Below are 16,020 nucleotides of genomic sequence, written 5' to 3'. Positions count from 1 at the left end.
ATTTATTAAATTTATATACCGCCCGACTAGCAATAGCTCTCTGGGCGGTGAACATAAAACAACATAAAAATACAATAAATAACAAAACAATACTAAAATACAAGCAACAATCCAACACAGTAAACATTTTTAAAATTAAATCAGTATAACTTAAAATGCTTCAGAGAATATGCATACTTTCCCATAATATATTCATTTTTGTACACATTATTTGGCTAGAGAACTGCATTGCAAAAATCAGAGAAGTGCACATTTTGAAAGATGGCTGTGCTTCAGTTCACATATAGTTTCAGGAAGTACAAATTAAGTAGACTGACCTTTAAATGCAAACTGAATCAAATTTCTTCCCCATCCCTAATGAGAGGGCCACAACAATGGCACAAATCAAGATGGCAGCAGTGATAGGTCCCACCTAAATGCCTAGATTCATATAATTGGTCTGATGGATTGTGGCTTCACAGAGTCCCACAGCCCATTGTGTGGGACTTGCTGAATGTCAAATTACACACAACTGTCATGAAAGATTGGTTAAAATTATATTATAATTTTCAAGTAGCTCATGCGATCTGAGGGTGAGTTGTCCATTCATCTGTGCACTGAGTTTGAAATGGAGTTTTAGACCCTTCGGAAGCCCACTGTAAATTGCAAGGCACTTCAAGGATAAAGTTGCTCACCTCCATAGTAATCTTGACATCCCATCCACATTTCCTGTAGTTTCCAGTGAGGTGTCCAGTGCAATGTCTACTGCAACTTCTTGGGATCAGTTTCAGTTGATGTGGCCTGATGATGCAGGCAAGGTGCTTGTGACAATGTGGCCAGCAACATGTCCTCTTGACCCTTGTCCTTATTGGCTTATTAAAGCTTGCCAAGGGGGTATGACTGAGTGGATCCAGGGTATGGTCAATGCTTCTTTGCGGGAGGGAGTGGTCCCAGTTGCCCTGAAAGGGATGGTGATCTGACTGCTTCAGAAAAAGCCCTTGATCAGGAGTAGACAAGGGGAGTACAATCCTGTTATTCTGACTTGATCTCTCAACAGCTTTTGATACCATTGTCCGTGGTATGCTTCTGAGCCAACTTGATGAGATGGATATCAGAGACAATGTTTTACAGTGGTTCTGATCCTATCTCCAGAGTTGGTTTCAGATAATAGCATTGGATGTTTGTCTCTCGGCTAGGGATGGAAAGATCTGTAAATTTCAGTTCTCTCAGTTCCTCATTTTTCCAATCTTAAATTCAGTTCTTCACATTTCTGCAGCAATTTGGATTTTTTAAAACAAAAATCCTCATTAAAATTCTCCAGGATTTTAGTGCATATTTCTCCTAGTAAACACATTTTTGTAGGCTTTGACTAATGTACACATACCCCCCAGCTGGCACTTGCAGACAAGGAAGGGGCTCGCTTGTGCAGCTGTGGCAAGCTGAGCAGGCCCTAGCCAGCTGGGGACTACTAGCCTAAAAGGGAGGCAATGCTAAACCCCCTCTGAATACTGCTTACCATGAAAACCCTATTCATAGGAAGCCATAAGTGGGGATCGACTCGACGGCAGTCCATTGCCATTTTTTACACATTTTTTTTGCAATTTCTTATTATACAATGCATTTTTGTGTGTTATTTACACTCATATATTCATTTTTATGCACACTTTCCCCTAAAATATGCATTTTATAAAATATTGTTTGGTTGGCGAACTGCATTGCAAAATTCAATTAAGTGTGAATTTTGAAGGATAGCTGTGTTTCAGTTCTCATACTGATTTGCAAAGTGTGAATTTTATACATTTGGCTTGAAATGAGAACTGAATTTAATTTCTAACCATCCCTGTTCTTGCCCTCCCTGGCAATTGTGCTGTGGAATGTGGCAAGGTGCCATCTTGTTCCCAATGCTGTTTAACATCTATATGAATCCATTGGGAGTGGTCATTAGAAGATTTGGGACAAGGTTTCAGCAGTATGCTGATAATACCCAGCTCTATTTCTCCGTAACATCTGAATTGGGAGAGACCATGCAAGCCCTGGACCAGTGCCTGGACTCAGTGGTGGGTTGGATGAGGGCCAAAAAAATGACTCTGAATCCCAGCAAAACAGAGGTGCTCTGGGTAAGTGGTTTCTGATTTCAGGTAACTGCTCAATTGCCTGCTTTGGATGGAGTTGTACTCCCTTTGAAAGAGCAGGTTCATAGTCTGGGGGCACTCCTGGATCCCTCTTTGTCACTAGAGGCCCAAGTGACCTCAGTGGCTAGGGTTGCCTTTTACCAGCTTCGACAGGTAAGATAGCTGCGGCCGTTTCTGGTCAAGGATAGCCTGATCACTGTTGTCCATGCACTGGTAACCTCCAGGCTGGATTACTGTGATGCACTCTAAGTGGGGCTACCCTTGAGGTGTTGGAATTGCGAAGTGTTTGTTGCCTGTTAGGGCAATGCGTGTGCCAGTTTGTCCCAGTAGTAACCAGCTCGAATAGAATAGAGACAACACACTTGGAGTCTTGTATGATGAATCCTTTTACTGACTTAATAGCTTAAAGCAGTTACACAAGTTTCTCTCTCCTTCACTTTCGATAATGCACCCCCCACACCCAGAGACGTTTCCAAGGAAATATATAGCCTTGGCAGCAGTCCTGCCAGCTGCAGTCACTGCTTTGCTCCGCGGCCTTGAGCTCTAGAGTGTGCTTTTAACTCTTTCCATGTCTTTTGGAACAAGTGCACATCACAGCACCCAACATGAGGTTGGTTCAGAAGCTGTGCCTGGTGCAAAATGCGGTAGTGGTGAACAACGCCCTATACCTCTTGGGACCAGGATACGTGAAAGATCATCTTACCTCTTATATACCCAATCGATCACTACACTCTGCAGGCAAAGGCCTCCTGCAGATACCATCTTATCAGGAGGTCCGTTCCGCACAACTTAGGAGTGGACCTCTAGTGTAGTGGCACCTATCCTTTGGAATTCCCTCCCCTTAAATATTAGACAGGCACCATCTCTGTTATCTTTTCAGCACCTACTGAAGAACTTCAACATGTCTTTTAAGTAGAGATCTTATCCCAGTTTGAATCTGTGCTGGAATTGTTTTTAAGTTTTTTTTTAAGTTTTTTTTAAAAAAAGTTTTGTTTTAAAGATTTTTTTTAAGATACTTTGTTTTTATGATGTTTTGTAAGATGTTTTTGTCTTTAAGATGTGTTTTAGATGTTTTTTAGTGCGCTTGTCATCCCCGGCTCCTTCTGAAAGGAAGGGTGGGGTATAAATTTATTATTATTAATAATAAATTATGATCATGTGGGTTGGACCATGGAAGGATAAGCTCAAACCAGCAGTTAATCAGGACTTCACTTGGTCTGGATATCAGGAAGAGGAAATACAGCAATATGTGTAATAGAATTCTCTTCTTTCCTTTCTCCAGCACTCTGCCTAAAGGGTTATGTTTCACAATTCCCTAGTAGTTGGATATGCATAATACTAATTTCTTTCTCTGTGCCAGTTTGGTATCCTGTCAATCAGAAGTCAAGTAGGAGGGTCACATGATCTTGTTCCCTTGGCCACTGGAATTTTCCTTTCGCTATCTACTAGTGCTTTGGTATAATTGATTTCTGTTAATTGTGCTTCTGTGAAACCTAAAATGCTTCCTAAATGTAGATATGTGGAAGCTAAACTACTGAGATGATTTTAACAGGAGTGTGCATTTAGAAAGTAGCTCAGGTTGGAATTTCAATAGCAAAAAGGATTGATACTTATTTGCAGGCAAACTATTATCCTGACTATTGTTTGCTGTGGAGTCATTGCTCACCCATTCCTAATGAAATCATAATGGTGCCAAAAAGTGTAAAATTAAAGTAGATGGCCAAGATGACTTCTTTTGTAAAAATTATTTATTCTCTTGACAGTCATGCGGTTGGTTAAGTTGGTTAAGAGTCTCTGCTCTAATTGTGGTGGATTTTTTAAAAGAATTATTCATGGGAATCTCAGTAATGTGTATTATTCAACACCAGATTTTGACGTCATATTTCATGCTTCTACAGAAAATCCCACCCTTGGAAGTAATAAGGTTTATATTATTCTGCAAAAATGAATGCTGCTGCAATCTTAAACATTGCTAAAAGGTCATGACTCCTTGTATCATACCAAATCTTTCTTTAGAATATTAATTTTAGAGGAGAAGTTTGCATATTTCCAAATTCTAGGTATAAAAAATCCCATTCTTAATATGTCCAATGACTCAGAGTTTACCCTTGAAACAAACTGCAGAATGTAAATGTTGTCGTGGCTCAATAAATCACTACACCCCCCTCAAGAAACATATAGCATTCCGCTGCTTTATTAAGTGGGAAATATGCAAAGGAGTTTAAATTCCAACAAAACAAATTGGACACAGTTCAGCTTAAACACCACTGTAAGCAGTAAGTAAAGTAGTTTTTAAATTGCTTTTTAAAAATGTGTTTTTAAATGTATATATTTGTTTTTAGTGTTTTTAATTGTTGTAAACTGCCCAGAGAGCTTTGGCTATGGGGCGGTATACAAATGCAATAAATAAATAAATAAATAGAATCTAGTTATGTTCACTTTTGCAGCTCAGCTCTATGACCTTTTATCCATTGAGTTCAGTAGGTACAAGCATGCACAGGACTGCAGTTTAGTTCCTCTAATTTCAATGTGAGAGTTAAGTAAGTGTGTGCCTAACTTTGGGTGGATAAAGTCTGGGACTTCAACATATTGTTAGATCCATTTGATTAACCGGGATTTCAACATATTGTTGGGTCCTTAAAACCTTTTTCAAACAAATGGCCTTAGGAATTGTCCAGCAACCTCTAAACAGCCCTCAGACAACTGAATATTGAAAGGAATATCTTGGAATAGGAAATTTATCCCAGCTTGTACAGATAATATGAATGCTCTATCTTCATGAGATAATTTCACCTGAATGTTGGTTCCTTTTAAGTCAAAGGTAGGATTATCTGTATGTACATTAAGACCCATATTAATTAGAATTCTATGTGCATCAATTGTATGTTTGTTTCTGATTGCTGTCCTATGACAAACTTCACTTATTTCCAGGTAATAACTGCGAGACAGAAATGGATGAGTGCCTTAGTGGACCATGCACACATGGTGCTACATGTGTTGACCAGCTTAATGCCTTCAGCTGTCTGTGTTATGATGGATTTGAAGGTAACAAGAAAAGCTCCACTAGAATATTGATTTCAGAGGACATCCAATTATTATCAGTCTTTCAAATGCAGCTGATGTAAATAATTATATGTAGGGGAATTATGCACACCCCCATGCATGCTTATTCTGAATTAACTCCCATTGTGTTTGCTCAAGTGTGAATAGGGTTGTGTTATTAACTTCATTCAAAGCTAGAGATGTAGAAGCATTTCATCTATCTTGAATCCTAAAACTAACTACATTTTGTGAAGAATAATAATAGATTATTATGAAAGCTAATAATAATAGCTCGTTCAGTTTCCTGGGGACTTCAGATGAATGCAAAGGCAATGGTTATCTTTTGCTGATAAATATATATTTATTTTCATATTGGAGAAGGAATGCTAACTCTGCTTACATAGAGTGGTGTGGCTAGTGGTCATGACCCCACTGCCTGCATAAGAGGTCTTTGTTTGAACACCTAATTTGTCACACTTTGTGCTGTCTTTGAGAATGAAGGAAAGAGAAGATGTAGCAAAAAGCTGAAGAGAGGGCACCAGTTCTAGAGTCCTGTGTCCTAATAGCATCCCCAAGACAAACTGCCCATGAAGGTTCAAACTAGTCTTATGCATTTTCATGTCCAAAATTTCCCCTTTTATTTTGCTGAGTGTTCGTTTACTGCCTTAAGAACAGAAGGAAGATTTCCCTTCATGTTGGGGCAAATGCAGTCTATTATATTTGTGTCATTTCTTTTTTCTTTCTACAAATGGATAAGGAAATTACCTGCCACGAATCCTGAGAATCAATCCATGTCAGTAAAGACTTCTTTCTTTGCCTGCCTGCTGAGTAAACCAGTGAAATAACTCAAATCATGCTTTAGAGCGACAGGTTGAAGGTATAAATAACACTACCAACAGAAAGTTCAGAGAAATGAGCTACCTTGCATGGGGATGCAACATAAAATTCTAACCATGATAAAACATCTGGTTGCTGCAAAATATTGTCTGTTTTCTTTCTTCCCTCCCACTACTTTACAGGCACGCTTTGTGAAATCAACATAAATGAATGCCATTCAAGCCCCTGTCTCCATAAGGCAACCTGTATAGACCTTATTGACAGATATGACTGTGCCTGCCTATCTGGCTTCACTGGTGAGTGACATCAATAATGGATCCTGTTTTCTGTGGAAGAGTAGCCTCCAAGACATTCATTAAGACATTAGCCACTAATTCCCTGGTGCTTGTTTCTCTTAATCTTCCCTAACTTAATGTTTCATTTGCATTCCTAACCAACTGGATCACCACCCCTTCTGTGAACTTTTCCAAAATAAAATGAGCAAGGTCATGCCTAGAACAAGATCTTGAATATTTCTACAACAGAGAGGATAAGTTTGTGCTTGATAATTGCTGCCAGAGAGCACTATTCTGTAACCATTTTTTGTGTTTGATAAGGAGCACTTTGCCTCAAAAGGTTTTGTCTTTTCTGGAAAGGAAGACTGGAGAGTTCTAGCAAGCTAAAATGCATTTGAAGTCTCCCAGGCTACATTCACACTATTCATTTATTCCACTATTGTTCCACTTTAAACAATCATGGTTTCCCCCAAAGAATCTGGGAAGTGTAGTTTGTGAAGGGTGCTAAGAGTTGTTAGGAGATCCCTATTCCCCTCATAGAACTACAGTTGTGAGAGTGGTTTAACAGTCCATCCTTCTTTCCAGAGAACTCTAGGAATTATAGCTCTGTGAGGGAATAGGGGGTCTCCTAACAACTCATAGCCCCCCTCACAAGCTACAGTTCCCAGAATTCTTTGGGGGAAGCCATGTCTGTCTAAAGTGGAATAATAGTGGAATAAATGTGTGATGTGAACGTGGCCCCAATGCTACTGAAAGGAAGTGTCTCCACCCTCCCACTTCTGTGGAACTCCCTGAGATAATGAATGCTCAACCTTCCTCTGGTTCCTGATCTAATCAAAGCAATGTGGCAACCCTCTTGACGTATTTGTAATCTATTTATTAAAATAATTATAAAATTGTGAATATTTATCATTATAAAATAGTCAATAAATTATTAAATAAAGGGGGGAAGTTCCATCCCCTTGTTTTTTGTTATTCTCATTGCCCTCCACGAGTTTCCTGAATGTCGTTAGAGTTTCCGGAGTCCTCCACAAGCCTCCTGAACTTTCCATTTATCCTTTGCTAACTTTGTTGGCAAACACTCTGCCTGACTAGCTTCTGTCTGGGTGCCAATTCTTTATATCTCCAAAGGATTTTTAAAAAGGGTCTTACTATCATAGACATAGCCTGAGCTACAGCTGTATTTATTCACAGTGAACCCATTACAATTAATGGATGACAGTTTTACCCAGAGCGAACCTATTAATATTAATAGCAATGAGTCTGCTCTGAACATGACTAACACTGGATAAAACACTTAGTCTGAATTGCTGGCTCTGAGTGTTCTTTTTCTGTACTCCCAATTTCAATGAACTCCACCCTATACAGCCTTGCTGTGGCTGAGGAAAGTCTTTTCTTTGTACCTTCTTTTTGGATTTAACTTGACACTATGGTTCTTTCCTTCCCCTTCCTGTTTTATGGACAAAACATAAGGAAGGATAGATATACCACCACCCCTCGCTACATTTTAAAATACCATTGCAATCACCCTCCTTCCCCTCCTCCAAAACTGAAGCAGGGATTATTTAGTTTCTGTGGTTTGCAGGCACCTCACTGTTAATCTTCCTCACGTCTCCCATTTTTAGGACAGTTAACTATCAAAATGCTATTTGTTATACTTTTTCAATTAAAAAAAATCCTCTTCTGAAAAACTCTGATCTTATTTCTGTTGCTCCCTGAGTACCTTACAAGGGCACTCCACAACCTTGACTATATATTAGTACATAAGTTGTACATGCTGTCCTCTTGTGTATTTTCATAAACATGCAAGGTTTGGGGCTAGACAATAGCCTGTTCTCTGACAGAATAGAGCCAGGGCTGCAATGGGAAATGGTCTCGCTATACATTTGACCTAAATTCCCCCAGGCCAATTGTATTCCAAATGTTTTTTTTCTCTGAACATGGAAAAGTAATTTGCTGATGTGTATAGAGGCATGTGTTCTGAGGAAGTGTGGAATAATTCAAGGGGAAAATGTCACTTGTGATAAAGTGATGTAAATAGAATCTGACAATATTGCGACCCAGGGGTGAAATAAGACGCAGACACAATATGATGGGTTAAATAATGGGCCACTTTATTAAACCAAATTCATATTATGACAATGAACCTGCAAAGGGGAACATAAATGCGGGATTCAACTGGTGAGTCAGGCAAAGCCTGCTTGCAGCTATTCGGGCGACCCAAACCTCTGTTGGGCAAAGGGGTGCAATCTGTCAACCCCTTGCCCTGACCACACTCCAATTGTGCGTAGGGAGGCCAACCTGCGTCACCGCCCCCCGGTGCCGTGAAACTCCGGGTGGATGAGACCTGTTGGCCCCAAAGGCGACCCATATCCTGCCCTCGGGCTGTAAAACCCGGAGCTGCAGGCCTCCGGAACCGCCTATCACCTCCAAAGGTGCCTAAAGGTGTCACCTAGCTGCCCTTCACCTTCAACCTTTCCCGCACTTCCTTGCCACAGAAAGGGGACAAACCTCTGTTTAGTCACCCTTTACCCCACATTCAGACAAGATGTCCTTCAAGCCCCTCTGCAGGTCTTCTGAAAGGATATCATTACCTACGTCGGTCATATGAACGCCATCTGACCGATATAGCTCAACCTTACTGCGCCTTATCTCTGGATGGTGAATGACAAAACCACCAGAGTCCAATAGAGCAAGACGGAGCTGCCTATTTACTTTTTGCGGGTCCTATTTATCCCACTAGGGTCACCCATATAATTCCAGTGCCTACGGGGTAAAATATCGGACCAAATCAAGTGTACCCCCGGCCAACGCTGCATAATGGCCTGGAAGTCAGCAGTCGCCTGTTCAATAAGGGCTCTGCCCTTCAACATGCCAAGGTCATTCCCTCCCAGGTGAATGACCAAAAACTGTGGCGCATTCTGAACTACTGCCGTCTGGAAGAGCGCTGGAAGGAGCCATTGCATGTAGCCATTGCATGTTAGCCCACCGGCTAAGCCCAAGCTGCTTGCCCACACGCGACTTCGCCGCCCTGCGGCCTGCCCAAAAGAACATACCATGGCCTCAGAGGAGGATGTGCACTCTTTCGTCTCTCTTCCAGCGGCCTGTCAAAACAAACAATGGAAACTGATAACAGTGACAGAAACAAGTCACAAACTGGTTTTTGGAACCCCTCGAAAAGGCCGAATATAGGACCTATAGGCTGTAGAACGCCATCTGCCCAGGGACTGTAACTGGCCTTGGGAAAAACCCAAGCAGGCAGCTGTAGACGCTGCGCCAATACGAAAAGAATGTGTTCCAAACTTGTTGGGATCGAGTCCCATATGCCCAAGGGCTAACCTAGTAACCGCCCAAAACTGAAATCTAGAAAGAGGGAGGCCATCCTTATGAACAAATAAGTATCCTGGCTGTTGTCCACGGACTGTTAAGAACTTAGCCAATGCTGTTGCATGGCAAATTTTGTGCCTCCGTGAGGGGGAAAGAACCACCATACGTCCCCTCTTGCGCTGATCAGTCTTTGACCAGCACAGCTGGAGGGTAGCCTGTCCCTCCCTCCAACTAAAGTCAGACAGCAAAAGGGGGACGGGAGGATAGGTGAGTCCTGGACCCCGCCAGCACCTCACTGATCCTAAAAGCTCCGAAGAACAGTGTAAGTGTGGCTGCATGAAAAAGCAGGGCCTCAAAAGACGATGAACATATACGTTCAAATTGGGACAAGAGCCCTAGCAAAAGTTCTGGGTGAATAGGGGAGCGAGGATCAGAAGTGGCGGGGTGTTCCCTTGCCCAGCCTTCCAACATCTTACGAAATCAGAAGTCATAAGAAAAGTCCCGCAAACCTTGGGACTTGGCCAGAAAGGATAGGCCAGAGAGCTTACCTCCAATAGTCTTAACGGCAAGGCCCTTCCTCCTGCCTTCCACGCAAAACTCTGAGCCTGCAGTAACTGGCCCAAGGTCACCCAATGCACCTCACAGCAGTTGGGGAGACTTGAACCCTGGTCTCCTGGGTCGCAGTTCAACACCCTAACCACTATACTAAACAACCTTTTCTCCCACAATCTGCCCTGGGCTAAGGGTTTGTGTGTGGTTTTAAATGCCCAAAATGCCCAAAGGCCTAGGGAGCAAGGGGTTGCCAAATACATATATAGCATGTTTGTTAGCTTGATATGTTTATTGTATTTTACTTTATTTATAAATGTATTTCTTTCTTTTACCATTATCAGCCCAGACGCTGCCTGCCTGCTAGGCCCTTTTAATGAGGCCTGCTGGCTAGGCACATGCCCCTTTTGGCCCAACTCTCTCCTTCTTAGGAGGCATTGGGTTCATATCTATTTATCATTAATTATTTAATATTTAATATGAATGTTCAATATATCTAAGTGGTACTCTTATATTACCTTCACCCCCTTCCCCTTTTATGGGGGGGGGGGAGAAATCAGCAACCCACAGGGATGCGTCTCTCTCTCTCTCTCTCTCTCTCCCTTTAACTGCCTAAATGTATGTGGTTGTAATCCTTGTTTAACATCCACTCCTTCCTCCCTGTATAGGGGGGGAGGATGTTCGTGTAATCTTCCTTAACTTGGCCAGGCCTCACCACCAGGCCACCTGCAGCCACACAGAAGCATTAACAGTCGTTGCCCTCATGGCTGCAACCTTAAATGGGCTGATCAGGCCCAAGCATTGACCATGCGGCCAGAAAATGGCTGCCGCTCTCTGTCCCTCGCTGTTCAGTAGCTCTGTCTGTCCCACGCCATCATTCTTCCTCTCTTCACATTGCAGTCAGTTGAGCTGGTGGCACATCCTGTCAGCATCCTCCATCTCAATGTTGCCTTTGTAGAACTCAGCAGTTTTCCACTGTCCATGTCCCTGCCTTCACCTTCCCATGCCATAATTATGAAGAGGGAGAGGGGGCAGATGGCGTGAGCCTAAATAAGCTCATATGCCCCGCCCCCTCTAGAAGCACGCCGTTACTGCGTCACCCCAGCCGGCACGCTTGCCCTCTCCAGGCATGGAGGCTCAGGCTTCACCCGGGCCGCAAACACGCCCCGCAACCGGTAAGTCCCGGGTGCGAAGCGGGGATATATGTAAGGTCCTTATTTGCTTGATTTTGACTGCCTTCTCCACATGGAATGGATATAGAATCTTGAAGTACAAATTGAACAATTATCAGTTGACACCTGCTTGTCTTACTGAATTGCTGCATCTTCAATTGTCTTTTCAAAGGTATGCACTGTGAAACTGATATAGATGAGTGTGCTTCATTTCCCTGCAAGAATGGAGGCACCTGCATTGACCAACCTGGTAATTACTACTGCCAATGTGTGGCTCCATTTAAAGGTAATGAACACCGAGGGAGAAGGGAAAGTAAACATAATTAACTTTAGAAAGCATTTCTGTCACTTGTCTGAACTCATTTCACTCTTCTAAGCAACATTATTAGGCCTTTATTTTCTCAAAGTGAGCTTCAAAAGTGACCAGCCAATTATCTCTTAGGCAGTGACTCATGTGAAATAAACTTTGTTTATTCATCTACTGAAAGAGTTTAGTTATTTAATAGAAGTGATGCTAAGAAATATAACAAACATAGAAGAGGAAATAAGTCACACACAGAAAGAAAGAAAGAAAGAAAGAAAGAAAGAAAGAAAGAAAGAAAGAAAGAAAGAAAGAAAGAAAGAAAGAAAGAAAGAAAGAAAATCATGACATCCTCAGTCTGGATCAGTCAGCTATGAAATTTAGACTTATCTGTTTTCAGAAGGATGTTTTATTAGTATGTATCAATGCATTTTCTTCCTAATTCAAAGATATGTTTGTGTGTTAAAAATTGTCCATATCTGACAAATTTGGTCTTCTAAAGTTATTCTGACTATAAGAGTGCTCCCCCAGTTTAACCTCAGGGCAGCCTGATCCCCTACCCCCTCTTGGGGGAGGAAGGACATGATGAGCTTTTTAATTGGCCTTTTCTGGCCACATACGATTAGGTATGGGTGAGAAATTCAATCCAGTTTGCATTTCAAGCTGAATCTATCAAATCCGCACTTACCAAAATAATGAGAACCAAAACACAGCCATACTTCAAAATTCACACTGATTTGACTCTTGTAATGCAGTTCGCCATCCAGACAATGTTTGCAAAAATTGTTGGGGGAAAGTGTGCATGAATATATGAGTGAAAATGGCATACACAAATGCATTATGTGTGTGATGAAAAATTGCTCTCAAAATGTGTATATTATTCAAAACTGCCTACAAAAATGTGTTCATTAGGAGAAACTGGCACTAAAATGATGGAAAATTTTCATGAGGTTTTTTTTTTTTAAAAAAAATGCCAATTGCAGCAGAAATGTGCAGTCTTAAATTAGACTGGAAAAATGAGAACCAGAGAACTGAAACTGACATCTTTCCATCCCTACCTATGATGTAGGTCAGGTGCTGAGTGCCTTATTGTATGTCTCCTCCCACTGACCCGACCCCTTATCTCAGGGCAGCATCCAATCCTCCAATTCCTTTCTGTGACATGGAATCAGCTAGTTGCCCATGTAAGGGTCCTGACTATTATATGTGCAGGATGTTTCCCACAGTTGGCCTCAGGATCACCATTTTTGCCTGTTCCATACTCTGTAACCTTGGGCTCACTGGGATGATTTGACTGATTTGGCTTTTTTTTCTTGGTCAACAAGGCAGAAAGGGAAACAGGCTACCCTGTTGAACTCCCTGAAGCACCTGAATAGTAAAGAGATGCTGCCTACCCTCCCTGACATTGTCTGCCAGCTCAAGGGCTGTGGAAATATCATTTGGCTCCTGAAGGCTTCATCTTTTGAACAGTGGACAATGTGGGAAAGGTAGAGCAATCAGGTGATCCCTTGCCTTTAGGTGAGTAGGCAAGGAAGGGCATGAACCAGCTAATTCCCTTATCTGATGCCCACAGTACCCATAGGGGAGGCTGGAAGGAAGGTTCCATCAGGCTCTCCACTCAGACTGCCTGTTTGGATTGAGTTAATCAATCTGGCTTGCAGCAACTTAAAGTTAGTAAAGCCATGACTGTAGCACATTTATGGTATTGTGCCTTCCTTACTGGTGTACAGGGACAGACCATTTTTTCTAGAGTAGTACCAATGTCATCAATGTTATGCTAATGAATCAGACTAACTAAGAAACTCCAAGGATGATTAACAACTAAATATATTAGCAGGTACATTAAAACAGAAGTAAAACTGTGATATAAAATAATCAGGCAGTAATTAATACACACACACATATACACAAAAGAGAGGCAGGAATGAGCAGCCTTCGCTTACACTTGCATGTACATATATAGCTAGTAAACCTTCTACACCTCCTTAGGTATAGTGTCTATCTCTCTCTCTCTAGTTCCTAGTTCCAGTCCACTTGAATTCCAAGAGTCCAGCTTTTGTTGTTGATCCACCCTTTTTCTGTTCTCGTTTGCTTTCACAATTGCTGATCCACTGATTTTTTAAAAGCAAAACGAATAACATTTTTAATGAAAATGGTTATGAAAATGCTTATGCTGCTCCACCTTTTTTTCTATTTACATATCAATTAGGCAGATAATCGTCTAAAATTGGAGGGAGGTTAATGGATGTAAATGGTGATTGTTATCACCTAGACAGCAGTTAAGAATGCATCAGCTTAGAGGAAAGCCAATTACGAAGACAATAATTTAAAATTTTGAGCTGATTTATTTTTTTTAAAAAAATGTGCCGATGACAGCCACAACCAGCTGCAAGAAATCCATGCCGGTTTGAAAAGAGAGCGGATTGTTGGGTTATGTCGAAATCCAGTACTAAGTCCAATTTAGTGAGTATTCTTCCCCATCCCTAATGTACATACATAAACACCTCCAGTGTCAACCCACCTCGTGCGATTCACCTACCATGAAAAAGGAACATGCACAGTATGAATGCATTCAGGAACTTCTTCATCCAAAAGGCAGAGAAGTAAGCACAATACAGCCTTTTATAGCTGGAACAACTGGTGACCCTCACCCAGGAATAGTGATAGTTGTTGAAGTTCTAGTCAATTTACAGCAGAAAAGATGGCAAATGGCCAGTCAATGAGACAAATGACTACAAAACCTCAGTTGGGTTTAACAAGAGGAATAGAACATAAAGTATGAAATGAAAAGTACATGACTAATGTCTTAGCTGAATCCTGTATATTTGGAGCATGGTAAAATTGGAAAGTATAAATTTGCTATATGTAAGGCAGATCACACCTGGAACAATTTTTCTTTTCTGTTAGCCACTTAGGTTGCTGAAAGCAGACAAAGTTTCAAAGTATATTTATGTCTGTATGCAGACTAGTTCGCTATTATTTAACATTCAACAACTGTGGAATGGTTGAGTAATTTGAGGTGGTATTCATTTAATTATTTCCATGGAGGCAAACAAAGAATACTTTTCTTTGGTCCAAACTATTTTGTGACTCAGTCAACATTTTTGCTGTGTTTCATTTTCAAGGCAATGAGTTCTTGTTTGTTGCAGCCCTGGCTACCCATGTCCCCAAATGTATAGCAATTAAGATTAAAGCTGAAATGGTAATTGACCATTAAACATTTTGTAAAAAAGGTGAGTCAACAAGAACGGCTGAAAGAGAAAAAATGGAGAATAGCTAGAATAATAATAAGAGTTTTCAGTGTAGGATACTATTAGGGGTAGTAGTAATTAGAAATCAGATTATAAGTAAAAGGTTTTTAAGCACTTGTGACAAAGGCAAGAGAGGAGAGTACAGATAATGTACCAAATGAACAATTAACTTTCAGTGATCAAAAACTGCATGTTTGTGATGTGGCTCAGTGGAGAGTTGAAGCTATTAGAACACCAATATCTCTCAGATCTGGGACTCTCCTGAAATATGAAAGCAATATCTCCCAATTTAAAGTACTTTATCTCTGGTTGCTGCTGGTCTTGACATAGAATCATCAAATGATTCTGTTAAATATATTCAGTTGTAGAATCTCCTGCAGGTCCTCAGCTTGACATCACTTAAGTCATGCTGCTGAAGTTTGCAAATAATGAGGTCTGGTTGGGCAGGGATAGACATGCCAAAATCTGCTCACGGGCATTTTGATTTGCTTCATTATCATCTTTATATGTGGGTTGCGCAAAATACTTTGGCCACGGTTGAATGGAAGAGTGTAAAATAGGAGTGGGCTTTGGCCTGGGAAGCAATGTGGATTAGGACAACAGAGACCTCGAGCTATAAGGTGGGCAAATATCCATGCAGGGGACTCCTGAACTTTCTATAAACTTTGTCCACACATGTTAATGTGAAATAAAACCTGGCTTTTAGAAAAGCTAAGCTAAGATTTATTTTTTCATTTATTGAAAGATGTATAATCCACTCTTTCATAAAATATATCAAGGAGGTACGCAACATACAAATAAAATCAGGAAAAGTATCCATAAATTTTAAAAAATTAAAAACATCAATAAAATATCCATTGATACTTACTGGTTAAAAAAATGAATACGTATCGTGAAGGCCTGCCTAAATAATACTGCAGGGGGGGGGATTCCTGCTGAATCTCCACTGGTAGGGAATTCCACAGGGCAGAGCCCACCACACTAAAGACTCAGTCCCTGGTGGAGGCCAGCTGAACCTTAGTGGTTTACGGAGCCACCAGAAGTGCTCCATCAGAGGATCTCTGTGACTGAGGTGAGCATAAGGGATCAGATGGCCCTTATGACACTTTGGACCCAAGTTGTTTAGGACTTTGTGAATTAACACAAGTACCTTGA

The 16,020-nt window shown here is 41.1% G+C and overlaps 1 protein-coding gene across 1 annotated transcript in view; it reads left to right on the top strand.

Annotated features, from left to right (window-relative positions):
- The window catches only part of LOC133384137 (protein eyes shut homolog), an 84,646-nt gene that overhangs the window by 36,797 nt on the left and 31,829 nt on the right, over nt 1-16,020 (top strand). Inside the window, exons 4-6 of the mRNA XM_061626066.1 lie at nt 5,043-5,156; nt 6,173-6,286; nt 11,486-11,599. Coding sequence (XP_061482050.1) covers nt 5,043-5,156; nt 6,173-6,286; nt 11,486-11,599 — 342 coding nt within the window. The remainder of the gene's footprint in view (nt 1-5,042; nt 5,157-6,172; nt 6,287-11,485; nt 11,600-16,020) is intronic.

The sequence above is a fragment of the Rhineura floridana genome, chromosome 4 (genome assembly GCF_030035675.1).
Source record: "Rhineura floridana isolate rRhiFlo1 chromosome 4, rRhiFlo1.hap2, whole genome shotgun sequence".
Taxonomy (NCBI): Eukaryota; Metazoa; Chordata; class Lepidosauria; order Squamata; family Rhineuridae; genus Rhineura; species Rhineura floridana.
Note: the sequence above shows the minus strand (reverse complement) of the source record. Positions and strands in the feature narration are given on the sequence as shown.